This window comes from Mesoplodon densirostris, chromosome 6 (genome assembly GCF_025265405.1).
Source record: "Mesoplodon densirostris isolate mMesDen1 chromosome 6, mMesDen1 primary haplotype, whole genome shotgun sequence".
Taxonomy (NCBI): Eukaryota; Metazoa; Chordata; class Mammalia; order Artiodactyla; family Ziphiidae; genus Mesoplodon; species Mesoplodon densirostris.
Window position 1 is genome coordinate 24,508,654 of NC_082666.1, and position 27,764 is coordinate 24,536,417.

General features: G+C 42.8%; 3 protein-coding genes across 6 annotated transcripts in view; 2 read left to right on the top strand and 1 right to left on the bottom strand.

Annotated features, from left to right (window-relative positions):
* Positions 1-2,149, top strand: part of TMOD1 (tropomodulin 1) — a 60,649-nt gene extending 58,500 nt beyond the window's left edge. The window contains exon 9 of the mRNA XM_060100980.1: positions 1,394-2,149. Within this exon, the coding sequence (XP_059956963.1) occupies positions 1,394-1,458 (65 nt within the window). The 3' untranslated portion in view covers positions 1,459-2,149. The remainder of the gene's footprint in view (positions 1-1,393) is intronic.
* Positions 1-27,764, top strand: part of NCBP1 (nuclear cap binding protein subunit 1) — a 136,007-nt gene that overhangs the window by 63,666 nt on the left and 44,577 nt on the right. The gene's annotated exons all lie outside the window — the stretch shown is intronic.
* TSTD2 (thiosulfate sulfurtransferase like domain containing 2) lies at positions 1,856-27,753 on the bottom strand. 4 transcript variants are annotated; one of them, XM_060100977.1, is made up of 11 exons: positions 27,673-27,753; positions 24,224-24,436; positions 19,705-20,018; positions 17,038-17,158; positions 12,007-12,132; positions 11,055-11,160; positions 7,706-7,824; positions 7,053-7,211; positions 6,336-6,474; positions 4,338-4,604; positions 1,856-2,986 (listed from the first exon to the last, which is right to left on the bottom strand). In XM_060100977.1, the coding sequence occupies exons 2-11, from the start codon at positions 24,386-24,388 to the stop codon at positions 2,877-2,879; spliced, it is 1,626 nt and encodes a 541-aa protein (XP_059956960.1). In that variant the 5' UTR covers positions 24,389-24,436; positions 27,673-27,753; the 3' UTR covers positions 1,856-2,876. The 4 variants fall into 4 exon arrangements, 3 of the variants coding, with proteins under 3 accessions (XP_059956960.1, XP_059956959.1, XP_059956961.1); XM_060100976.1 differs by lacking the exon at positions 27,673-27,753 and adding an exon at positions 27,542-27,665; XR_009532768.1 differs by lacking the exon at positions 27,673-27,753 and adding an exon at positions 27,542-27,665 and having other exon boundaries at positions 2,908-2,986; positions 3,618-4,604.

Here is a 27,764-nt window from a genome sequence, read left to right on the forward strand (position 1 = left end):
TGTAAAGCCTACATGGACAGGGCCGGATTGTACTGAGGAAGTCGCTGGACCGAGGCTCCAGATGAGTCACAAGCCTTGGTTCCGTCTGGTACCGGCTTTATTGTTTTGTTCCCTGCCATACTTTCCTCACCCATAACATGGCAACGGTGAGAACACTGACAGAATTGTTGGAGGGGCTCCAACGAGGGGTTGAGTGCAAAAGGGGTGTAATGCTTGTTCAGCTGACGTGGAGATGCTGTCAAGCCTGGCTCATGTAAACCCTCTGGTCACTCTGGGCAAACTTCTGCCCTTTGGGCTTTGGGTTTTGTTCCCCCCCATCTTCCCCCAAGCTGTTGGACATTCTGATGGTCTCCAGAAATCTGGCCAGACACACTGTCTTCTCTCCAGGAGACTGCCCACTGATTCGCATTCATTGTTCTTTCGAGGGGGGTGGAGGGGAGGGGGAGGAGCTCAGGCAAAGGCTAAACTCTAGGCCCCAGGCTGGGCAGCCTGTGTGCCCCCGCGCCCCTCCACATCAGCGCCTAGCCTCAGTTCGGTTCTTGTTGCAACCCGTAAGCATCTATCTGAGGTCTGCCTGCTCAGCTCAGGAACTGGAAGACATCTAAGTATAGACAGACTTTTTTCCTCTCGCAATAGCTTCCTGTCTCTGCCACACCGGCAGCCCCCTTGACTGCCCCCTACCGGCTCCACAGTCGTTGACCGACCTTTCTCTTGTGGCTGATCTAGCTTGCTGCTTGGTTTTCATCTGCAGACACTATAATTTGTTTCGAACCCTCTCCCTTTGCTATAACAAAGGGAGCCCTACCCGCCCCTCCAACCATCCCCGACATCCTGTCAGCTAATGACCCCAGTCTGCAACCCCCTGGCTCATGCTTTACATTTAACTACTTTGTTATGTGAACAGTGTTTGGGCTTATATTGTCTTGCCCCCGGGAAAATGTCAAGGTTGACCATAAGGGGACACAGATAATACAGGGTAATCTTCAGGGCAGACACTGTTGTTTACACAGGCAGGCCAAACGCTTTGAGGAAGAGTTGGGGGAAATGTTTCCACCAGGTTAAGATCTCATTAAGATCGACTGAACTTAAATCTTATCTGACCAGAGTGAGGATCTTCAGCCGTGGGGCCTCTGTACACAAAGGACAACAGCGGAGTTGGATAAAGTGGGTTTTATACCTGTATGGCCAGCGATTTAGAAGTACTTTATGAACGAATCTACACCACTACAGACCCTCCTCTCAGTGAAGGCTCACAAGCTGTCCTTTAAAAACACCAGACATCAGAGTTTGCTGAGCAAAGTTGTCAAGAAGCTTCCCGGCGCTCTCAGAGCCACGGTGGTGGTTCGGGTGCACAGGGACAGCTGGCTCACGTCTCATCTCCATTCCTTTCCAGTGAGGAAGAGGAGGCTGGCAGACTTGACCGGGCCCATCATTCCCAAGTGCCGGAGTGGCGTCTAGTGTGTGCGGGTGCCGACCACGCCTTTGAACTGGACGTGTTCTACTGATAGGCTGTGCTCTGCAGTGGAAACCGGAAGGCAAATGCCGGCACAAACCCTGTTGTGGTTCAGTTCTTTACGCACTAAGGTGTTAGGTTCGCTAGTGGTTGTAGTTGAAAATTTTATAAACTATGGTGAATGTGAAGTTTTTCTTTAGTCACAGAAGTTCAGTCCGGTTATTATTTAAAAACTAAAAAGCCCCCGAACTGGCAGACCTTACTGACGACAATGTTAGAGCAGCAGTGACTTAACTCCAGGAGCCCAGTTTCGGTGACCTTGCTGTGTGGTGTTTCAGGTATATTTAAAATGTGTAACATGAACAAACAGCACCCTCTTCCACGTGATTGAAAAGCATTATAAAATATTTTATTACAAATTTGATCTTAGCTCTTTAGCAAACAGAACATATCATCATTCTTTATTAATTCTCCTTTAAATTTTAAGAACCTCAAGATTAAAGTTGCTAGATTGGTTTCTGGATCAAGAACACATTTTTTTTCCCCTCAAGAAAGACAAAAAGACTGAAGCCACAGAGCTCTGCCAGGAATCAAAGAACATGAGATTCCTTAAGCTGGTTAAGAGGAAATGATAGAAAAAGCCAATGGTGAAGTCTCAAATTTTAAAAACCGTCCTTTTTTTTTTTTTTTTTTTAAACAATTCCAGGCAACAAACATTTCCCTGGGTGTTCTTTATGAACATCTGGGATTTATTTACAATTTAATACTGGAGTCAGAAAGAACTTTTTCCTTATCGAATGCCAACCTTACGATGGATGTGAAAACCTATGGCCAAATACTTGAAAACACCTTCCTCTGTTGCACAGTGGGCCAATGCCTTATGTGAGGCACATCACTAGAGAGACAAATTTCTAGTCCATCATGGCTTACGCTTACAGACTTCAACTACCTATCGCATCACTTCTTAGACAAGTCACCGCTGATCTCATGCCTGTAAATAAGCCTCCAAAGGTCAGTGGTGAAGAAAATCTAGATATTTAAGAACCAGGAAACCTGGCCAAAGCACCCAAGATGATAATTCTGAAAATGTACTTTTGGCATTTCTGCCGGATCCCTTAACATCACGTGCATCTCTTAGGATCCAGCAAAAATGTTAAGCCACACTGCCCTTGTGCCTTGTAATATGCCACGGTGCCAGTTAAACTAGTATTTCTGTTGCTTGGGGAGTTATTTTCGTGAGTGATTCAGCAAATCTTATGATAAAGGACAAGCCAGAGAGCGGACGAGCACAGACTAAGCTGCAGAGCACTGAGCAGAGAGGCTTTTGGCGAAAAAGGAAAAGTCTTGCACACGGAACTGTGATGATGGGACAGTACAGGGTAACCAGAGGTGGAGCCAGGGCCTCACCGCCATGGAGGAGTGTCTACTGAGGCTGCAGATGGGCCCACGAGTGTCTCCGTGCTGCAGGAACGGCCAGCCCCACTCGGCTTCTCCTTGAAACACAATTGCAGCTGTATTCTGCATCACGGGAAACTGCAATATAATATTAAATCTGTTGGTCTAAGAATGGCTGTGCATGTATTTCTTGGGACTTGTGGGCCAGGGACATGCGCCTGACGTGTTGGCTAGAGGCTGGGAAAGCACCCCAGCAGTGCTGAATAAGCTCACACAGAATGTCTTGTGTCCTGAGGTGTTCGCCTAAAACCTACTGCCCAAGTTCCGGCGTCACCAGGCTCATGTGAACCTCTCAAAGAGAGGACTTCAGAGCTAAGAGTGTGGGTGTTGGGGGAAGCGGAGGAAATCTCTCACAGAAACCAAACCACTGGCACATGAAGGTGGACCACATCTTTAAGACCATCTCCTCCACCAGAGGAGCTGTTGGTCTAGACTAGAGGTGGCAAGTTTTTTTCTGTAAAGGGCCAGGTAGCACAGGCGCACCTTTTTTGGTGGTGCTTCGCAGATATCTCGGTTTTTGCAAAATGAAGGTTTGTGGCAACCCTGCACTGTCAGATGATAGTTAGCATTTTTTAGCGATAAAATGTTTTAATTAGGTTACGCACATTGTTTTCTTAGACATAATGCTATTGCACACTTAATAGACTACAGTATAACGTAAGCATAGGTTTTATATGCACTAAGAAACCAAAAAATTCACGTGACTCACTTCATTGCAGTGGTTTGGAATCGAATCCGCAACATCTCCAAGGTACGCCTGGAAATACTGCAGCTTTTGCAGGCCATAATGTCTCTCTTGTAAATACTTAATTCTGCCATAGGTCATATGTAAATGAATGGGTGTAGCTATTCCAATAAAACTTGATTTACAGAAGGAGGTGGGCCAAATGCCATAGTTTTCAGATCCTGGTCTAGTGCTCTGAGGCTAGCAGAGAAGAGAGAGGGGTAGGGGTGGATGGCAGATTGACCTAAGGGGCCTGGTTCCGAGGAGTCCACTTCCAGGGTCACAGCTTACACATTCTGCCATCAGGAAAGACAGGTTTGCTGATTAAAAAAAATGACTACTCCCAGCCCTGCTGCATGGCATAGAAAGGGCATGACCTGGTCACCAGGCTCAAGGGTCTCTCCCTCAGCAGCTTTGGGATCCTACACAGCTCGCCTTTTTCTGTGCTCTAGCATCTTCTGAGTCAGAATGTCTCCGGTAAGAGGCCAGCGCCCAACTCCCTCTTCCCTCCTCTTGTGAAGGACAGGTGGCCAACATGGGGACTAGTTGTCCATGGTGGCCCTGGCAGCACTGAAGTTCCCTGTCTCTCTGCTGGATCAGCCCTAATATTCTCCAATACATGGTCGCCCCAAACCTAGCTCCGTGAAGGCTTGGGAAAAGGCAGATGGGGCCGCTCAGGTAAGCATGGCCCATCCTCCTCATCACCTGGCCGGGGCCCCGGGCCCACAGGGAGTCGCCCCTGCTGTAAGAGCTCCCTGGGTGCGCGCAGCCGTCGGGCTGTACACTCGCATTCCTCTTTAAAGCTGCTCTGGGCTGGGCTTGCAGCCTGCCTGCTCCCTTTGTCTTGACACGTGACACAACAGGCTGTGAATCCTTGTCCTTGGCAGGCAGGGCAGGTCAAGACGAGCTGGCGGCACTGGGCAGTGGAGCACAGTTTATACTGGTCCCATGGGGCCCCACAGTATGAACATTCTGGGGAAGAAAGAAAAGCCTTGTTATAAAGAAAGACACGTGAGCACACACGTGTACACACACAGATGTGTACACACACACACACACACACACACGTACCACAAGCACACGTAGATGCAATTCTCCAGTTCCTAAATATAACCCTTAGCTCATCAGCATCTAATGTATCCTTTTGGGTCTGAGGAAGGTTTCTAAATAGTGTAAGTCTCCTGTCTTCTAACAGACAAGGTTCCCCCACCCCCACCTTCTTGGGGGGAGGTTGCTTCTGGGAACTGTCTTCTGATTCCAGCATTCACTGACCCATTTTTCTTTTTCTCATTTAGAACACAGGTAGTAACGTTTCTCTCTTTCATTGACTAGTCCAAAGCTGGCCAACCACCCTTTGTTGAATGGTCTTTTCCCTTTAGATCATTCCCTTTTGCACTGGAAGACAACACGCCTGAATACAGATAATCCCACACTGACATTTGGCTTCTGCAGTCCACACTCCTCTTCCCCAGGCCTGAGGTTCTCCTGCTTTTGCCAGGGGACCCTTGGCCACACAACTCCTAAAACTCACATTATCTACTTTCTCGGCCCCTTTTCCCTGCTGACCTCCTATCACCATTGATAACATCATTCTTCAAGTCTCTTTACCTAGCTTATGTAAGCTACCTTTGGGCCCTCTCTCTCCCCTTTCTGCTCCATCTAGCTCCATAAGAGATCTGAAGTTGCTTCCAATAAGACACAAATATAAGACCATTAAAACGAATAAAAAGATCAAGAAGAAAGGAGAGAGGAAATCAGACTCCCATCTTATTCATTATCTGAGTGTTAATTCAATCTCAGCCCCTGATCACAGGAGTTCTAGAAAATTCTGACAGCCACTAGGGTTGTCTGCCTGTGATCTTTCCCATTCAAAATGGTGGCATCCAGGGGGAGGATCCATTTTTCTTAAGGATTATCTCCATCCTTCTTTTACTGACTGCCCTCATCTGGTACCATGTTAGTGTGGACTCCAAACTACAGTCATACCACAGACTTCCTGTAGCCACCCCTGCCTCCTGCCTTGGCCCTAGGCTCAGCTCCCGCCTTGGAATGCCCCACCCACCACTCGAAAGTGCATACCACATGTGTCCACAGACCGTCTAATTAGGGGTTCTTTTACTTGCGCCATGAATTTACTTGACAGTCTAGTGAAGACTATTCTGTCTTAGAAAAATGTTTTTACAATGCATAAAATAAAATACATAGGATCACAAAGGAAACCAATTATATAGAAATACAAAATAACAAAATATTCTTTAAAGTCTGGTATACAGTAAAATACTTATTAACACCTTCTATAACAAGATTTAGTGATGGGCCTAAAAACTATTTCCATTTTGAAGCAATGATGAACATAAATGCTATTTTGAAATACAGCTGCTGTAATATATGAAAATACTGTGATTTCTAGTGATAACAAAGTCACAGGTACATCTAATACTACTGATTTGCTGCTTACATTCATAATTGAAGGAAGTACTATATTTAGTGAGGGGTTATGAAACTAAAGATAAAATTATTTTCCATTCCAAACCCTGTCTGCTCCACTGCTGCATCTCCAGCTCTGTTAGGAAATGGTGGTACTATGTACTCCTTTCCCCTTGCTTTATTCTTCAAGTAATCAGTACTGGTCTGTCTTCCAGAAGGTTAATACAGAGGGTGTGCCTGATCATGAATTTAGGTTCTGAGTCTATGCTGACCTACCTGACACTATGTCACTGTTGAAGGATAAGGCATAACGCTCATCAAAAACAAACAACTTCCCTTTGTAAAAACCATCAGGAAACTCCTCCAGGTACTTGTGGATGCCACCCTTGAGCTGGAACACTTCCTTGCACACTCCCTGTGTGTGGAAACACAAGAGGAAATTTGAGGAGACTAGCAGAGACCAGTAGGAAGCTCCACAGAGGAGCAGCATGTGGTAGGAATGCGTAAATGGGGCTCCTGGCTCCCCCTGTGGGACACTGAAGAACTGCTGACCAAGGGGGCAAGGATCCAACTGGCAGATCTTGCCTACTAGGGTGATGGGTGAGGACAGCAGTCAGGGCCTTCACTCTCTAGATCCTGGGAAGCCCAACTATTTTTGCTGCTCCCTAAATATAGGAAGACACCTGTTAGGACATGTAATGTTACTGAATTTGCTCTTCTCAGGATCAAGCAAAAGGATTAGGAAAAGGGAGATATGAACTAATCTTTCCCTTTTGTACTTGATGAGTCTCTAAGACTGTTGAGTGCTTTTCACATCTTGAGATTTAAGAACTTCAGATTTTATACTTAGAAACTCTATGCTAGGGAGAATAAATCCCTGGCTGGCTGGGCGTGGGAGAGGGAGTGAAGGTGGGGATTGGAAAGTTCCACACACGCTGTGGGTGGAGCCTTCTTCACCTCCATGCCTGCAGTGCCCTAAGGGTGGTGACTCACCTTGGCTTTGAGGTAGGCTGAACCCCGCTCACAACGGATGCCCCCAGTGCAATACATCAGCACCCTCTTCTCTTTGAAAAGTTCTAGATTTTCATCAACATAGCTAGGGAAGTAACTGAATTTCCTGATGTCTGGGGCTAAGCAGCCCTGGAACCGTCCCTACAATATAGGAGCAGCAGAAAGAAAATGATCAGAAAAACATACCTGGTAAGGACAAAGCTTCTTTCTGTGTCAAACACCACTCCCCACCCCTGCCTTGGCAAGGAAGCACTTGCTCCCTGCTGTTTTCATCCCACACGCTAGCCTTTCAAACTTCAAAATCTGGAACTTAGAAACAAGGCTGGGTGGGCTGTGGGTCACCCATCCAGAGACCTCAGGGGAACTGGAGAGGCTGCCCAAAAGCAAACTTGACAAGATCCTTGACACATGTCAGGGGTAGGCATATGGGGGCCAGAAAGTCCATTATGTGCCAAGATGTCTTTAATCCATATTTTCTTAAGACTTTCTCACCAGACTCTGAGTTTGAAGTCTTGGGTTTTCTCTGATGCTGCTAGTAGTGGGAGGAGAGCCACTGACTCAGCCACAGGTGGGCGCACAGCATCCCCTTCAGAAACATGCTATGCTGTGGGAACTCAGTTCTGGTTCTTACTTACTATTTTGCTTTCATAGAAGTTTCTGCAGTCCAGTAGGATAGTATCCCTTTCTTCTTGATTTGCCTGAGACAGAAACTTTTCTACTTCTTTATGAAATTCACCTGGGGATAAATGGATACCTAAAACCAAACAAAAAAATCAGTTAAAACAAAACAAACACTAAACCCAGTTACAACTGGCCCAGCCCGATGACTTCCATTTGCTTTGTTTCTCCCCATCTAAACCTTTCCTCTCATAATTACAATTGCGTCTGAAAATGACACTATCTGATGATCATAATGAAAGAATTTAGTAATTCCATGTATCCTCACTCTCCCTCCTCCTAAGATGAGCACTGTGGAGACCTGGCAGTTTAGAAATAATTAGAGAATTCTGCATCCTCATACTTGGCCTAACCCAATAATAAAAGCCAGACAGAAGGGATATATACTGCCATGTGGGTTTTCCGGTCCATGTTATGGCCAGTGTTCTATTGTCACTGTATATGGAGGAGCCTGGGCATGTATATGCTTGACTACAGGCTTTATAAACTGTTCTACACCAACGTCAAGTCCGAGGCTAAGAACCCTGGCACAGGCAGGTGTGAGCATATGGTTATGGAACAAAGTTGGAATAAATTTTTTAAAAATACAAAAGAGTAAGAAGAATGTGTCTAAGTTTGTGTGCATGAGTAAAAGAGAAAAGGGCAGGAATGAAATATGAGAAAGAAGGCAAGAGAGAGAAAAGGATGAAACGCTAGAAGAAGGAGGAGAGAAAGGAGATGAAGAAGATAAGTAACATACAAGGAGGCTAAAAAGAAAGAACCTGTCTGCTGAGGCCCTCTGCCTTCTCTACTCTCTAGGATAGAAATACTCCTGTATCTTTAGGGTCCAGACATCTCAGTAGTTTGTGAGGAACTTCTGGTGAATTTGGCCACCATACCTCACGGTGGGGGGTGGGGCGCTCTGGTCCTTGAGTCACCACTCATGATACAGCCTGACAGCTCCGCTCAGGGGTGAATCCCAACAGCCCCCTGAAACTGCTGGGTACCCAGATCGGGCTGGAGACCCAGAGCACGGCCAAGGAATCTGGACTCCTACCTGCTTAACCTAGGACTGCAGGGAGAATTTAACAAGGCCAGATTTTATATAAGTTACTGTCACATAATTACAGTCACCAAAACAGTGGGGTGGGAAGGGAGGTTCAAAACTGTGATGAGGGCTTCCCTGGTGGCACAGTGGTTGAGAGTCTGCCTGCCAATGCAGGGGACACGGGTTCGTGCCCCGGTCCGGGAAGATCCCACGTGCCGCGGAGCAGCTAGGCCCGTGAGCCATGGCCACTGGGCCTGCGCATCCGGAGCCTGTGCTCTGCAACAGGAGAGGCCACAACAGTGAGAGGCCCGCATACCGCAAAAAAAAGAAAAAAAAAAAAAAACTGTGATGAGAAGCATGGAAATCTGCTAAGACTTCTCCTTACAGGGAGCTGCAGGGAACCCAGCCTGTTCCTGCTGCTGCTATTACTGTGGCTACTCTCCTGGCCCTGTGGAGGCCTGACCAGAGAGTGACTCACATGAAGTGCTTAAAAGAAGTGCCTCCAAACAACCTGGCTCAAATGAAAGCAGCGAAGCACTGCCTGGAGCCCACTCTCCCCTAAGCTCCAGAGCAAGGTCCTGTAGCGCCAACGAAGAGCTGTTTGTGGTCATCCTGCCTCCTGCCAAGGTAGGGACACTAAGCAGACACGGCCCTTTTTGGCCCTTTTCTCCTCATACATGAGTCTCTTTTCCTAGATGCTTGTATCTTACTCTCATTTCCCTCTGGTTTAACTCTTAGCCTTCCTTTTAAATATTTACATGTTAAAAAATGAACATAGAGCCAGCCAGACCTTTCTGTTTCCTGATAAAAGGAGACAATACTACCTATGAAGTAGACTTGGGGAAAAAAAAGGAAAGAAAGAAAAAAGGAAATCAAACCTGAACCTGATCAAGCCTCTAGACATGAGCTATCTAATATGGTAGCCACTAGCCACATGTGGCCAATGGGCACTTGAAATGTGGCTTGAGATGTGCTGTAATAAGGGTGACATAGATGCAGGATTTCAAGGACTTAGTATACAAAAAAAAGAGTACAATATCTCATTAATAATTTTTTACACTGGATACAAGTTGAAATAATATTTTGGCTACACTGCATTAAATAAAGTGTATTATTGAAATTAATTTCACTTGTTTCCTTTTACTTTTTAAAATGTGGCTACTAGAAAATGTAAAATTCCATTGTAGCTCACATTATATTCCTATTAGACAGCACTATTATAAATCTAACGACAGTTCATAGGAAATACAGAGGACAGAGGAACATCCCATGGAGATGCAATCAGCATTATCCTGATTGTGGGAAATGCTATAAGCAAAATGATCTAATTCCTTCAACAAATAAACTGCAGGGGAAAATAAAAGATGGAAGTGAATTTCTAGGTTAAAAGGGACTTTAGGAGACACAGCGATCAATCACAACGAGTGGACCTTACTTGAATCCTGATAGAAACAAACTTAAAAAAGTATGAGATAACTGGGAATTTTAACCACTGGCTGGATATTTGATAACATTAAGAAATTGCTGTTAAAATGTTTTAGATGTGATGATGGTTTTACAATTATTTATTTTTTTAAAAACCTTTATCTTTTAGAGATATCTACTAAAATAGTTATGAATGAAATGACATGACATTGGGATTCTCTTCTAAATGATCCAGGATGGGAGAAGCGGGTGGGGATAGATCAAAGTTGGCCATGAGTTTATAACTGTTGAAGCTGCGGGAGAGGTACATGGGAGTTCACTGTACTGTTTTCTCTATTTTTTTTAATGTTTGAAATTTTTCATAGTAAAAAGTAAAACAAAACCAAAAAACCCAGCCAAACAAATGTCTTTCAACCATCTACGGTACCCGTGAGGGAGGGGCAGAGAGAACATTCTAGAGCACTTGCAAACAAACTGCTTTGGTGTTGAAAGCCACTTGCTTCCTGTAGCAAAAAGCCTGTGTTTTATTCAGTTGATGAACTAGTTGCAAGGAGTAATTACACTCTTTCCAAATTGTTATCTTTGGAAAGAAAACAACTTCTTGCCAAACCATCACCAAAAAGAATAACTAAGCCAAGTCATTCTAAGCAGTGAGTCTCCAATCACCGGAGCACCAAAGAGAAGAACCAGTTTAAGCACTGAATGACCCAAGTGTTAGCCACCCCACAGATATTCTGAAGAGAGAACTCATCACAACTCTCACTGATCAGAATGTCTAGCTTTCACATTTGTCTCTATATTAAGATTTGTCCCTATGAAGAAAAGGAAAATGTTTCTTCTTAAAGCAAGCATACCAGGCTTCTTATAGGAGATCTTACTGGGACTGATCCCCATGGGCACAATCTCTTCAAACACACCGACACGCAATTCTGGAAAACAGCAAGCTCCTCCTTTGCTGGTCTAGCCAATGAGAAACAAAACAGAATACAGTCTTTCTCTCCCATCTCCAGGTATAAGATATTTATTCAGTTAAATTATCTGGAACATTCTACGCTCTAACTCCCTTTTCCCACTGAAACAGTTGTTCCTAATTCGAGGTTTCTTAATACTTCAGCTACCCTATTATTACACAACAGATATAATTCTTATATTTGGCACTTATTTATTGTGTATCTACCATGTGCAGAAATGTCAAATTGAAAAGGTGTTTCTATAGCAATAAGCATTTAACTATAAAAGTGAAACACCACTGAGCAATTTCAACATGTAAGATTACATCCCAGCTTTTGTTCAGGAGCTACGACCTTTTCTTTTCTTATCATCATCACCAGCACTAACACTAGCAAGGTATTTCCCACCACCTCTATCACCCATGATGCTAAAGCATAAAGTCACTCCAACAAAGCAGCTCTCTTGGGAGAGCAATAGCTTTATTCCCTGTGTGGTGTGAAGTGCTGATCTGATCCCACCAGGTTTACTAAACACATAGTGATCCTCTGATACAGCCAGGTGGTCTCTCAAACGAACAAACACGGCTAAGTTTGAGAGTTTATAGAATGTATAAGCTGTAACGTCCTTATTCTATAAAAAAGGAGACCAAGGCCCATGATCACGTGGCGACGTGGTGGACGAACTGGAATGAGCATGCTCCTTCTCCTGCACTGCCTTGGGACCTAGCAAGAAAAGGGTGTTCTGTCCAGCACTGCTTACTTCTCTACAGTGATCCTCTTCATAGCCTGGAGTGGGAAGAGGCACTGAAGCAGAAGCAAATGGCTCTCAATCCATTTTATGTTCAATTTCTCTTACCTTAAAATCGTCCTTACACAGATAATCCTTAAACAATGGGCAGGAAAGCATGACTTCTACATAGAGTCTGGTGGCCAATTTGCTTCCACCCACTGTCCCATTGATTCCTTCTGTAGCAATTCGAACCTGAGACACAAGACAGTGAGAGAAAGGGAATGCAGGCTGTTCTTAGCTCGGTTCAAATCTCTTCAGGGCAGAACAGGTTCATGTGTGTCAATGAGTTTAACAGGAAAAGCAGAAACATTGCTGTGGACACCAAAGTGTTACCACACACAGGATGCTTGTAGTTTCCTAAAATGGCACACTGCCCGTAGTTCAGATGAGGTACTCAGTTAACGTGTGCTGAACAAGAGAATGAAATGGATAGAACAACTGGAAAGCCCCATTTGCTCTGGAGCTCCAGCTGTCCAATGGCCAAAACTTAAATTCAGGTCAACAGATGTAGGATCAGGATTCAGCTTTGCCACTTACTTGCTAAGCGACCCTGAGAAATTAATTCTCTTCTTTGAACCTCAATTTCTTCATCTTGATAAAACAGATGGAAAAGAATCAACAATGAAAAAACTGCTGTCCTCAAGTCCTAAAGCACAGAACACATCTGAGGGCTGGGAATGCACGTGAGCACATCTCTGCACAGTGTTGGAGGTAAAGCCCACCACTGCAAACCCACCCGTTGGAATACAAATTCCAGGAGGAACTTATGTCTCTTTTGTTCTTTGTTGCATAATCAGTGCCTAGAGTAGTACTTGCCACACAGTAGGCATTAAATATGTATTTGCTGAGCAATGAATGTGTATCCAAATCTGAGGCTTTTTGGCTTCTCAAACCCTCTATTCTCTTTAAAATGCTTCACTGGTTAGGGGACATTAAAGCCTGGGTTAAGGCCCCTGCCTTAAGAGGCAATCCTCTGGGGGGCCTGCAAAGTTACTTGTTCTGGTACCACAAAATCCTCTGGATAAGTTTAAAGATGGATCATCTCTAGACAGAGCTAGCTTTCTAGGGAAAAGTAAGAAAGTGCAACACTGTATATCATGGTATTCTCTGGAAAGAGATGTAAATTAAGTCAAGGTCTTATATTGTTACCATTTTGTTATAGTTATTTATATAGCAATGATACCTACCAATGCATTAGAATTTGAAAAATTTTAAAAGCTCCCCTTTTATTGGGGCCTAGAGAAGATACTTCATTTGTTGCCTCCCTTGATTCAATTCTTTAGAGCATGGATATAAATGGGATTCATTTCACAAGCCAGGGCCAACTCTCTAGTAGTGGCTCTCCAGAGTTCCGTGATGAGCCTTCTGAGTCACATCCAGGCTCCTTGAGAAAGAGAAGTGCAGTCTATTGAAGCCTGTTCTGGGCTGGGAGAGGAAAGTAGGAAGCATATGCCATCTCTGCTGTACAGACTACTGCACCTATTACCGACTCGTATTTTTTTAAGGGACAACATAGAAAAATAGAGCTGAACCAGCGTTAAGGGTCAGGAAATCTACCCTAAAACTGTCTCTGATGGGGGCAAATATGATGAAGAGGTACATACGTCTGTGTACCTGCCTTCTAAGTAGGTCAGAAGACCCTTTCCTATGCTATTTTAATCTCAGAACCCAAATAAAAGACGAGCACAGGCCCTCCCTAAATAGCTGAGGCAGAGCAACCTCTAAACTCAGGCACTAGACCTTCAACTTCTCTTGAAGGAGTCTTCAGCTGAAACCTTCAAAGTAGCTGCTAGGTGAGGAAGGCCTTATACCTCAGAGAGGAAGAGCAATAGTTAGCATTTATTGAGTACCTAGTATGAGACGGGAACTTTACATTATACTCCTGGAAAGTAGATATCAAAATTCCCATTTGACAGAAAAGGAAACAGAAGCTTAAAGAAATCAAGTAACTTGCCCAAGGGCACAGAGTTGGTAGGTGGTAGATCTGGGATTCAAAACCATATCTTATTGGGTCCAAATCTTGCAATTTTTCCTTTCTAAAGCCTCTAATGCATCCCCTCAAATTTCTTGAGGCAGTAAGAAATGTATAGCAAAGGGATCAGAAGCTTCTTTCCGTAATTCTAGAATTTTCAAGTTCTCCTCTTTCCCTACAAATGCCAACATTCTGCCAAATCTCCTACCAACACAAAACTTGAAAACTTGGCTGAAGCCTTAAAATTTAGAACTAAGATCCAGGCAGGTGCTGCCACCTTGTGGGTAGAGACCCTCACTGCTAGATCACCTTGGGCTGGGCCAAGAATAAAAATCCGTCCCAAACCAAGGAAACAAATTGATTTCCTATTTTGTAGGCTCAGGTTTACTGTGAGAGAATATCCATCTTTCAAGGTGTTCTCTAAATAGAGATGGTGATAAACGTACATATGCCACAAATGTTTACTGAATTTTTTTTTTTTTTTACAATGCGCCAGCAATTGTGCTAGGAATTGGGTCATAGTGGTTAAAAAATAAATTGTTTTTGCCCTTTGGGAGCTTACAGACTTAAGGAAGGTCACAGATATTCAGAAAAAAGTCACAGACTGACAAGTGCTATGAAAAATCACTGCAAGTGGCAATGAAAGAGTGTATTTGGAAAACAGAATTTAGATGAAAGGTCAGGAAAGATGTCTTTGAAGAAGTGTCATTAAAATTGAGAACTGAAGATCGGTTAAAAATTAGATAGGAGAACCCGAGTGGGTGTGGGAGAGTCCCTTGAAGAGAATTTTCTTGTAAAAAGGCCCAAAGGCACCAAAAAAACTTTGTGGGCTCCAAGAAACTAAAAGGCTATTTTGCTGGAGTGTAATGAGTAAAGAATGGTATCAGATATGTGGAAAAGGCGGAAGGGGCCAAATAATCCAGGAAACTAAGGGCACGTTAAGGATTTGGGTTTTACTCTAAATGCACTGGATAGCTACTGAAAGATTGTGAGGAGGGAGGGAGGGAGATGATTTCATTTACCTTTTAAGATCATTCTGGCTGCTATGTGGAAAATGATTAAGTGCAGGCAAGGATGGAAGAATGGAGAGTAGTCTGGAAGCTGCTAAAATGAACTAGGTAAGAGAGGGTGGGGCTTGGTTTAAGGTGGTGGAAGCAGAAGACAGAGTGAATGGAGTCAAAGGATATTTTAGAGGCATAAGTGGCAGGACTTGGTGATGAACTGAATGAGGTAAAAGAAGCTTTCAGTCACTATCTATAAAACAACATGGGTATGAAAAATATCACTGACTGATCAAATAATTGCCTTAGGGAATTAAAACCTAGGACATGTGTGGGAAACATTAGGCCTAAGACAGTACAGCGTCATAACCAGAGGTGATCTCAGAGGGAATCTAGTTCACCTCCTTTTGATTTAAAATTTTAAAATACATACATACACATATGTGTGTATATATATACATATATATATGTATAATCATCGAGGATTTGAAAAAAAAATCCATAGTCCTATCACGTAGAGATAATCACAACTAACATTTTGATATTTACCACTCTCCATCTTTTTACACACACGCTTGTGGTTTTGTTACAAACATACATTCATCCTTGTACTCAACATTCTCCAAATATTTACTGTCTGCTATGTGCTAAGCCCTGTTCTAGCACTGACAATATATCAATTGATTAACAAAGTTCTGTACTCATGAAGCTTATATTCTACAAGGGAGATAGATTATAACAAATTAAACAAAGATTATACTCTCCAATAGTAGTAAACTTTTTGAAATTCTTTGAGCAGAAGGGAATAGAAAGTGATGAGGTTTGGAGAGAGATTAGAATTCTCAGGAGATAACATTTGAGGGGAGATCTGAAGTGAGGAACAAGCCATGTGAAGATCTAGGGAAAAAAACATTCAAGAGGGAAAGGAAACAGCAAATGTCAAAACCACAAAATGGCAAAAGACTGACATGTTCTAAGAAAATTAGGAAGCAACTTGATATCACACCTATATGCACAGTTCTCTAAAATGTTTTTCCAGTTCCCCATGCAAGGGGTCAGCAAATTATGCCTGCTTTTACATAGGTTTTACTGGAATACGGCCATATCTGTTCTTTTACATATTGTCTATGGTTGTTTTCATATTACGACACCAAGTTTGAGCAGCTTTTGTACAAAGCCTAAAATATTTACCATATAGCTCTTTAAGAAAAAGTCTGCTGATCCCTGGTCTATGCCTTTATGTAGTCTTATAAAACACCATTTTTTAAATTGAAGTATAGTTGATTTACAATGTTGTGTTAATTTCTGCTGTACAGCAAAGTGATTTAGTTATACATATATATACATTTTTAAAATATTTTTTCCATTATGGTTTATCATAGGATACTGATTATAGTTCTCTGTGTTATACAGAACGTTATTGTTTATCCATTCCATATATAATAACTTACATCTGCTAACCCCAAACTCCCACTCCATGCCTCCCCCAATCCCCTCCCCGTTGGCAACCACGTCTGTTCTCTATGTCTGTGAGTCTGTTTCTGTTTTGTAGATAGGTTCAGCTGTGTCATATTTAGACTCCACATATAAATGAAATACGGTATTTGTCTTTCTGACTTACTTCACCTAGTATGATAATCTCTAGTTGCATCCACATTGCTGCAAGTGGCATTATTTCGTTCTTTTTTATGACTGAGTAGTATTCCTTTGTATATATGTACCACATCTTCTTTATCCATTCATCTGCTGACGGACATTTAGGTTGTTTCCATGTCTTGGCTATTGTGAACAGTGCTGCTATGAACATCGGGGTGCATGTAGCTTTTTGGATTAGAGTTTTGTCTGGATATATGCCCAGGAGTAGGACTGCAGGATCCTATGGTAGCTCTATTTTTAATTTTCTAAGGAACCTCCATACTGTTTTCCGTAGTGGCTGTACCAACTTACATTCCCACCAACAGAAAACATCATGTTAATAGCTATTTAGTATTCTACTTAAATGCCTAGCAGGAATTTGCTAATTTCTAAGAACCCAACTGGTGAGGCCTTCAAGCACAGCATCTGCAAACTAAGTTGGAGGCAAGATGAGTCCAGTGAAGGATAGGGTGTGGCAGAAGGCATTACCTTGCCCGTGAGGTGCAGGTGCTGACACAGAGCTGTCTGCCAGGCACAGATCCAATCAGGATCCTCCAGGTCACAGTAGCAGTAATAAAGTAGCACCTCCCCTTCACCATTGCCGTGGCCACTATAAAAAGAAAACCACAGGGGAGAAAGCATTTGAGTCACTGGCATAAGGAAGACACCCAGGCAGACTCAGAAGAAAGGCCTAATGGAGCAGCTCATGCCTGCCTTTGCTCCTAACTATCATTCTCCCCCTGAAATGAGAAGCAACTCCTGTCTGTATTTGCTCTAAAGAAGACAATACCTGCACTGAACTCCTTCCTTTATAAGCAAGTGAGCTTACTTTGATTTCCTTGTTTAATCATCATATCCATGAGATAGGTATTAATAACCCTTTTTCATAAGACAGCTGGAAATGTGAATCCATTCTGGCTTATACTCTAACACAAGGCAGTATCTGTTTTGAATCTCTCTCTGTACAAAAAGGTTTCACTTCCATTTTTTCATGTAATCCTGTTACCCATGAGACAGGTTATTATCATCCCCATTTTACAGCTGAATAAACTGAGCCCAATTCATCCCAGGTGAGACAGCTACAAAGTGACAGTCAGGACTGGAACACCAGTCTTCTGATACTAGAACCCATACTCTTTCTACTGCACTGTGCTGACTTATACTAACTAGTTATGGGACCTGGGTGGGTGTCTTATCATCCCTGAGCCTTGATTTCCTCATCTGTAAAACTGGAGGACTGAAATAAACTGCATTTCTCAAAGTGTGCTCTGAAGCTGTTCTATGAAATCACATGTCTGAGAAGTCCTGCAGATAATATCTCCCCTTTGAGAGTCACAGTGAAAGCCCCTCATCTATGAAGGCTCTGGGCAGTCTTGCAAAAAAGAACATTTTAACCTAATGCTTCCCAAACTTAAGCATCTCTTTTCAACACCTGATAGCATCCTCCAGAGCTAGTGTTGTACAGACATATTTTAGAGAATGATATAACAGATAATAATTAAGGTCCCATCCAGCTCTGGAATCTGTGACTTGTCTCATCAGTGCCCTCTTCATATTTCAGGGCCTAGTCTCTGAAACCTGCTTATCTATTTCAGAGCCTATCTATTTTCCTTCCTCTAAATTCCTGTAATGAATTACTGTCTGAGCCATACAATCGTAAATGATAATTATATAGCCTGTCTCGTACCATCTGCTAAATGTTTCATGTATCCTTTTCTTTGTCTTTCTAACTAAAAAGCAGGGCCATACAGAAATGAAGAGACCACATTTGTATAGCACTTTATAGTTCACAAGTGCTCTTACCATCATCATTTTATATAATTCATATAGCGATTCTGTGAGGTAGGCAGAGCAGGCATTATTATTCCAGTTTAGAGGCGAGAACGTAAAGGTACAAATAATTTTAGTGACTAGCTCAAGTCTGACTCCAAGTTCAGTTCTCTTTCTAACTTTCTCTTCCTCTTTCTGATAAAGGGAACTGGCATAACACAGGTGACAAAAATGTATCAAATTTGGGCATTTTCTATTCACCAAATAGTTTAGGAGTTGCTTAAAATCAGAAATCTGTCCTCTAGAATTATGTAATATTATGATTTGGTGAGGTTTTCAAAGGCAGATTTAAATTTCTAATCCTATGCCTCAGTTCTAAAACTTAACATAGGGACTTACCTGGTGGCACAGTGGTTAAGAATCCACCTGCCAATGCAGGGGACATGGGCTCAAGCCCTGGTCCGGGAAGATCCCACATGCCGTGGAGCAACTAATCCCATGCACCACAACTACTGAGCCTGTGCCCTAGAGCCTGCACACTGCAACTACTGAGCCCGCATGCTGCAACTACTGAAGCCCATATACCTAGAGCCCATGCTCCGCAACAAGATAAGCCAGCGCAGTGAGAAGCCCGCGCACCGCAATGAAGAGTAGCCCCCGCTCACCGCAACTACAGAGAAAGCCCGTGCGCAGCAACAAAGACCCAACACAGCCAAAGATAAATTTTTAAAAATAATAATAAAATAAAATAAAACTTAACATACTTTATAAAACATATTCAGCTCAGAAAACCACATTTGGCACCAAAAACCCCTTTTTAAGTTCTGACATTATTTAGGGTACAGGAATCATTAACATTTCTGGGCCTTCTGATTTCTCTTTGAGAAAAATACAATTTTCTGTTCTTTACCTCTGCCTAGAGAAGATAAGATGTAGGATGGCTTCCGAGAAACCCGGAGCACAGTGTAAGCTGTGCGGGTATATGCTACCGCATAGGCTATGGTCTTCTGTTATACATAGAACATGTTTATCGGCCTAGTTTAGGCAGTAGAGAAATCCTGTGCCTCAAGGATTTGCCATTTTAGTGGATGGGTGGTATCTCACTGTGACTGGAAAAACATTTTTTAAATTAAACAGGGCTTCCCTGGTGGCGCAGTGGTTGAGAGTCCGCCTGCTGATGCAGGGGACACGGGTTCGTGCCCCGGTCCGGGAAGATCCCACATGCCGCAGAGCGGCCGGGCCCGTGAGCCATGGCCGCTGAGCCTGCGCGTCTGGAGCCTGTGCTCTGCAACGGGAGAGGCCACAACAGTGAGAGGCCCGCATACCGCAAAAAAAATAAATAAATAAAAAATAAATTAAACAAAAGGTATAGAATGAAATTCTTACCTTAACAGCTCATCAGGGCTAAAGCAGCTTGTATCAGGGAGCCAAGCAGACACTTCATGGTTATGGGTAAGGTCTTCTTTGAAAGGGTTTCTTTTGTCTGCAGACTTAAGAGTCTTTGAGGTGCTCGATGTCACAGTCAGCTGCTTTAGAACAGAAGCAGTCTCGTGGTAAATCTCATCAGCATGTTGTGTTGCCACATGTCTGTGGATGCTGGTCTGGTCTGTGAATAGTTGCTGACAGCATTTCCACCATTTTTCTTTATACTCAGAAGGAGGTGCTGGAAGTTCTTTAGTTTTGACAAAAAGGGCAAATGCCTACAATTAAATTTCAAATATGTCACTGTTAAATAACCTTAGGTTTCAGGCTAGAATGAAAGTCTCAGTGAAATCCCTTATCCTTCCACAAGGGTTTCTAGTTTTACGTCCTACTGTTCTATAGAAGAACTTACTGAGAGACTGAACTTCCTCCAAAAAGGAAATGGTCAAGGAAATTATGGAGTATACTTACTATGGAATATTAAGCAGCCAGTTTTAAATTACATGGGAAAATATAATATTAAATGAAAAAAACTGGATAAAATTTGCTTATACAATGTAATCTCAACTACATTAAAAAGTACATTGAAAAAGACTAGAAAGACTACCAAAATGTTTTGATTTGTATAAAGAGGATTTAGGCTAATTGTTAAAAAAAATTTAAACAGAAGAGAAAATTATGGATGCACCATAACTTTTTTAACCAATTCTAAATGAGTGAGCTTTCTTTGTTTCCAATATTTGCAGTTATAAGCAATGGTGAACAAACATGCCATGCACACATCTTTCTATACGTCTTTAACCATCTACTTAGAATAACTATTTAGAAGAAAGTTTTGGAGGTGAGGAAGCATAAAATTTTAAACTGTGAGAAATACTGACTACCTGGAAAATCATACCAATTTATACACTCACCAGCAATACATGAGGGTTCCATTTTATCCACAGCATTTTTATCAGTATTTAATTATTGTCAATATTTTTAATATTGACCCAAATAAAAGGCAAAAGAAATATCCTGTTTTTATTTGTGTATCTTTGACTTAAGGTTGAATATTTTTTCATATTGATTCAATGTTCTTTTCTAGCTTACCTGTTAATATCTGTTGCCTATTTTTCTACTGTGGCATTTATCTTATCTTCTTACTGATTTGTAAGTGGTTTTAGTGACCTTTTGTTGATCATAGTTATCCAAATTTGTTTCCCAGCTTGTCATTCATTTTCAACTTTGTTTTTGGTGTTTTTTGATGTATAAATGGAAGTTAAATGGCATCTATGATTATCAGCCTTTTTTCAAGGCTAAAAAAAAAATGGAAAGAAAGGTATTTTTACATATATATATGTATCTATATATATTTTAAACAATTTTCTTAATGCATCTGAAGACTATAGTACAGCACCCAAAATTGGGCACTCTGAAGAATAACAATTATAAATATGGAGCATCACTTTTGGACCTTCCTCAGTCTGTACACAACCATATCTGGACTGTCCCAGACTGAATCAGGATGGGGTCGTCTGAAATTACACTGGAGGGCATTTTTTAGCCTCTCCTGCAGTTAATCCTTCTGTATAGGCAAAAAAGAGAGACAGAGATGGTGTGTATGTCAACGTAAGTGTTTCTTTGTATTATACTTAGAACTGAGGTGTATGCATCCAAGGCCTCACTATCATCGAGGCCTCAAAAAGTCATGGTCCTTAAAGAAATACTATATAAAATCTGAATTTTTTCCTTCTTTCCTCCTTCCTTTGTCAAAAAGCCATCAGGCAGGCCTGAGCAAGATGGGAGGCCCAGTGTAAATGTGGCCTGCCGCTGGTCTTTTAGGGCCTCGTGAACAAAGCATTGAGGATCCAGCAGCAGCTAGGGCCCGTGTGGGGTCTGTTCAAGAGAGATGCAGGCCAGGGCTTCCCTGGTGGTGCAGTGGTTAAGAATCCGCCTGCCAATGCAGGGGACACGGGTTCAAGCCCTGGTCCAGAAGACCCCACATGCCGCAGAGCAACTAAGCCCGTATGCCACAAATACTAAGCCTGCGCTCTAGAGCCCGTGAGCCACAACTACCGAAGCCCACATGCCTAGAGCCCGTGCTCTGCAACAAGAGAAGCCACCGCAATGAGAAGCCCGCGCACCGCAACGAAGAGTAGCCCCTGCTCGCTGAAACTAGAGAAAGCGCATGCATGGCAGCGAAGACCCAACGCAGCCAAAAATAAAATAAATAATTTTTTTTAAAAAGAGAGACAAATTACTTCTCTAAAAAAAAAAAGAAAGAGAGATGCAGGCCAGAGTTAGGAAGGCAGCTCAGAGGTGGGTGAGGCCTGTGTGGGAAAGGCAGGCCCTGGTGAAGGAGGCAGCTTGGCAGAGTGGGAATACTGCATACAGGGAATAAGCAAGTAAGTCAATATATTGGGACTAAATGGAGCTAGGTTCTCCACCAATATGAAAAGGAGAGAGAGGGAGTTCCATGGCGGTCCAGTGGTTAGGACTCCACGCTTTCACTGCCGAGGGCATGGGTTCAGTCCCTGGTTAGGGAACTAAGATCCTGCAAGCTGCACAGCGCAGCCAAAAAAAACAACTGGAGAGAGAATAAACCTTGTGATGTTGGAATGGAACTGAAAGTAATGGTATGAACTCATTTGATTTACACTGATATAAAAGTAAATATAAAAGTATCTGTATGATACATATGGATGTATGTGTATTCATCTCTATATATTCCTAGCTCTGTCCACCAGAGGTCCTGGGAGAAGCAACACCTGAGAAGCAATGCGCTCACCTAGCCCCCAGGTTTTGTTTTTTGACAATTCTCCACTAGAAAGAACCAGGGCTCCTTGAAGAAATGTCTGACTCCAGGGATGAGACAGGGAAAATACAAGATGACCCTGAAACATCTTGTTGAATTAGAAAGTAAGGAAATGCTCAAAGAATGATGAGGGCAAGTCAGAAAGACATAGATACTAGCATAAAGGGGTTCCCAGCCAATCTGAGATAATCTGAGCATCAAAATAAATAATTATAGTAATGGATTATAGCCCACTGAATAAAATAGAATTCTTGAATACACACTGATACAAATAAATTGGGAGGAAAGAAAGCTCTTCCTTACAGAATAATGCCAAGTAAGAAATCTAGAAGGAATGAAGCAATTAGAAAATCACCATTTAGAAACCATCACAGTAATAATTCAGCAAAGAAACATCAATGGATCTAAAACTAGTAGATGAAAGTTGGTTGAGGAACAGGCTATTTACATAGTCTCAAAGTATTTCCCCCCAAATACTGAATAATTAAAAGGGAAAAAAATAATTTTATAGCAAAGAAATCCGACAGGCACTTCCTTAATCAAGTATCCAAAATTAACATTGCCAGTAATGGGACAAACTGGCACTATGACTGCATGACAGAACGCAGCCAGATGAACACAGCATCTCTTGTGGGGCAGTCTTATTAACAAGCCATAACTTGAATCTAATCACAAGGAAACATGAGTGAAAATCATGAGACGTTCTACACCATAACTCATCTGTAATCTTCAAAAATGTCACAGTCATGATTTCAGGGGAAAAAAATGAGAAAGTGGTCCAGACTGAACACTTATGAGACATAACAACTAAAGGAGCTAACTAAAGCCATTTGAGGCAACTGATGAAACATGAATGGAGCTGCTGGGCAGAGGGGAGATGGGGGTCCTCTGTACAATTCTGGCAACCTTTCTATAAGTTTGAAATTATTGCAAAGTAACTTAAAAAAAAACCTTTTTGTACCCTTTGGGTTTCATTTTCAAGGAAATCTGTGTGAGATGAGGGTAGAAGGGTGGTAGATAGGAAGTTATAAGCAGAGACATCTATTCTTCATTGACATGGCGCCAACATAAGATGATTTTGCAAAAGAGGGACCACAGATTGGAGGTAAGAAAACTGCCTCAATTGCACTTCCTCAGTCAAGTCATTTTCCTTTGAGCTTCAGCAGGTTTAGCCAATAATCCCTAAAAAAAGAATAAATGGCATAGAAGAATAGCATCCATACCACCCCTGTAACCCAATCCTCAGTAAGCCTGCAGCATTCTGGGCTGCTCTGTCCCTTCTCCCAACCAACGGAGCCCTGCCAGCTGGACTGGATCAGGAGTCTCAGACAGCAGTTGTCCTAATGCCTGTCTGTTCTCCTTACAACGAGGCTTCCTGGGTTCCTGGGATTCTTCCCATAACCCTAGGTGGGAAAAGGAATCCAGCCCATCTGTCTAGGATCTGTCCTCAAGTACTCCACCATAAATAAGTGTTCCAGAGCCACACCTTGCCTATGATTCTCCTTTGCTTGACACTGAACTAAGATTACTGGCTAATGGCTCTGACTAGACCTTACCTTGAACATGGCATCAGTCTAGTGTCTCGCTAGCCCTCCACTCCCTGGAGGAAAACCTTGATGAGCTACTTCTAGGTATATCTACATTAACTATACCTAAATGATCCTGAAACATCAACAGCAATTTTACCTTTTTCTTTGCAAATGAGTATTTCTTCTTTGTACTGACATCTAACTCTGCTTTGATACTGCTACTGGGATTGATAAGACTTGTTTCTTTCAAATCCAGGTCTGAAAACCTTAAAACACAGGCCTCCAGGTCATCTCCTTGGTCTGGTGAAGTGGAAGAAGGCATCTGGTTTGGTTCCAGCAGTGAGGCAGACTCCTTTCAGTTAACTATCTCCTAGGAAGTAAGCAAGGGAAAAACAACAATGTCCAAGTCTTTGATTACTATGTGAAGTAAACTTGAAGCTAATCAATCATGCAAATGAGCATGGGTCCAAGTAGCTCAAGCTATCCATCCATTCATTTACTCGTTCATCCAAGAAATATTTATTTAGCACCAATGCTATGCCTAGCACTGTTTGAGGCCCTGGAGATATAGCAGTGAATGAAACAGAAAAAGTCTCTGCCTTCTTAGACCTCACTTTCCAGTGGGGAGAGAGAGAAGGTAAACAAATGAATAAATTGTTTTTAAACAACAGTCAGATGGTAAAAAGGGCTATGATGACAACTAAGCAAAGTGAGGAGACAGGGTCACCAAGGGGTTCTTTAACGCTCAGAGTACAGTCTTTCTGAGGCGGTAGCATTTCAGCAGAAACCTGAATTAGAGGGCACGCCAGGCAAACGTTTAGGGACAAAGATACCAAAAAAGCACCAGATGCAGCCAAAATCAACCAAGCTTCCTGTTAGTACCTTCAATTATAAACGTTTTGTTCTTTTTTGTCCCCTAATGTTTAAGTTAGGCAAATTCCCTTACTTAGAAGAAATAACTACCGAAAGAGCCTCATTTTAATGAGCCAAAAGAAATATACAAGCTGCTACTGTGGCCGAATCTTGTCAAAATGGACACAGTACAACCAACATGCTGTTTTTTTGGTCAAGCAAATGGTACAAGTGACAAATGTGAAGAACATGAAAGACTGGGGAAAGCATGGGCTTCGGATTGTGGTGCAGCTGGGTGCAAGTGTGTGAACCTGGGCAGGATATTTAACTTTTCTGAGTTCTAATTCCCAAATGTGTAAAATGGAGATGACAGTATCTACCTTGCAGGACTATAGTGGGGACTGGAAAGGACTTCGCAGCCTTTGACACATACGTAGTTCCCCTACCACTCTAGGCTCATCTAAGACAACACTCTCCCTCACGTATCCTATTCTGGCCATGCTGGACTTCGCCTAGTTCTGCAAATGAGCCCTGCTCTCTCTTGCCTCAGGGTCTCCACACATGCCTTTCATACCACCCCAAAATGACCTCCCCTCACTCTAAACCCTCTTTCAGTTCTCACTTTAACTTATTTATATATTCTTTATTATTATTTGTGGGGACTTTGCTATGTGCCTGACAGATAAAATAGTGATGCAGATGCAGGTCTTAATGGAACTGATAAGGTCCTTGTTAACTTGGAGCTTATGTTATAGTAAGAGAAGAGACACTACATAAACAAAAAAACATGAAAATATCAGTGATAAGAGCTACTGCTTCTCAGTTTTCTTTGTTGCGGATCCTCCTTATCATCCCAACCTCTAAATGTTCAATCACTCTATCTACACTCACCTTTGAGGTGATCTTCATCTAGTCCCAGGGACTTATAAACTATATTTACTTCAGAATAATTGGGCAAGGGGAGATAATATAGGTAAAAGAAGATGGGACATTAGTTGGTAATTGCTGAAGCTGGTTGATAAAGTCCATGGGGGTTCAATATATAAATTCCTCTACTTCTGTAAATGTTTGAAGCTTCCATGAAAAAATTAAAAATGGAAACAATCATAAAAGAAATTTGATGTTTAGAATACTATACGCTAGATGACTCCAAATTTGTATCTCCAGGCCAGGCCTCTCCCCTGAACTCCAAATTCATATAACCAATGTCTACTGGATAGCTTCAGCTGGAAGGCTAGGAGGCTGTTGAAATGCAACTGTTAAAACCAAACTCTTAACTTGCTCTTCCTCAGTCTTCCTTACCTCAGTAAATAATTCCATTCTTCCTGTTACTCAGACAAAAAAACTTTGGGATTCTCATCTCCTTACTCTTTCAGACTACTGAAAAGCCTATCAACTCTGCTTTTGAAATACAATGACATCAGACCACACTGCACCACCTTCACTACCAACCTCATTCAAGCCATCATTTCTTGACTGAATTACTGCAGTTGCCTAACTGCCCTGCTCCTGTAGAAGCCACAGAGGTAACTATTAAAAAATAAGTCAGATCGCCCTCCAAAAGCTTCTAAATGTACTAAGATAAAAGTCCAAGGTCCTTATAAAGCCCCTTCCACCACCTCCCTAATATTATCTTCTCCCACTTTTGCTCACTACCTCTGATTGCACTGTTTGCTGGTTCCTGAATGGGTCATCAGCACTGAGAAAGCAGGGGTTTTCCTTTGTTCACCTCTGCATCCTCAGCATCTAGAACAGTGCCTGGCACACAATAAATATAACATATTTGTCAAATTAAATAAAGAGTGATTGGGTGGCCAGGGAAGCCTTCACCAAGGGCCTGACGTTTGAGCTGAGACGGAAATGACAAGGAGCCATCCATGCAGACTTAGGAGCAGAGAGATTAAGACAAAGGAAATAATGAGTATAAATTCCTCAAGTGGGAACGAGCTTGACTTACTGGAGGTACAGAAAGAAAGAGGGGTTGGAAAACAGTGATGAGAGAGTAGAACCCTATAAGAGAGATTATGGAGGTTTTTTTGCCACGGAAAGCTGTAAACAACGGAATAACGTGATCTGCTTCTGGATCAGTTCGGAAAGCAGAGTCGGCAGGGTCTACCGATAGATTGTTCCGTAGGAACAATCCTACCTACATTTTTGGATTAAGCAATAGAATGGATGGTGCCATTTACTGAAATGGGTAAGACGGAAGGAGGAATGAGTTAGGCCAGGAGAGTGAAACCTAAGTTCCATTTCAGACGTGTGAAATTTCAGATGGCCATGGACAAGGCAGTTAGATAAGCAGCTGTGGTGCTCATCAGAGATGTCAGGGCGGGAGATATTCACATACACGTATGGAGGTATCCAATAACTACTGAAAATATTACTAAAGCAATCACCCGTTCCTTCCTAAACAACTCGGAGGCGCGAGAGGTCAGATGACGGCCAGAGGGTAGCCCCGGTGTATCAAGCTCACACTAGGGAGGGTCTTTCTGTCCCCGGGGAGGCTAGAGCGGCGCCGCCTCCCACCCGGGCCCCACCCCGCGCGCCGGGCCTGGCCCAATCTCTCCGCCCAGCTTTCCCAAGCCGGCAAAGGCCCGGAAGTGGGAGAAAGATGAGCACATACCCGCCTGTCCTGATCCTTTCTTAAATCTTTCTTCACGGAAAGGTCTCCGCCTAGCAACTGTCACCGCTCACTGCCCTCGCACCTCCAGCCCCAGCCTGTGTTTACGTAGGAAGGAACGCCGGGGACCTCACCTCACTCCGGAAGTCTAGGCCGTTAGCGAAAGGGCCGCCGGGAAAACCTCCGAGAGGCCCAGGCGTGGGAGGGTCTGAAGTGGAGGCGGGGA

Bases quoted from the DNA above. Each gene is read 5' to 3' on its own strand.
- TSTD2 (XM_060100977.1), bottom strand. From the start codon at position 24,388: ATGCCTTCTTCCACTTCACCAGACCAAGGAGATGACCTGGAGGCCTGT. The intron at 11,161-12,006 runs GTAAGAGAAATT...CTCATTGGCTAG, and splicing joins TGTGTAAGGACGATTTTAAG to ACCAGCAAAGGAGGAGCTTG. The intron at 7,825-11,054 runs GTATGCTTGCTT...GTTTGGTTTTAG, and splicing joins GATCTCCTATAAGAAGCCTG to GTATCCATTTATCCCCAGGT.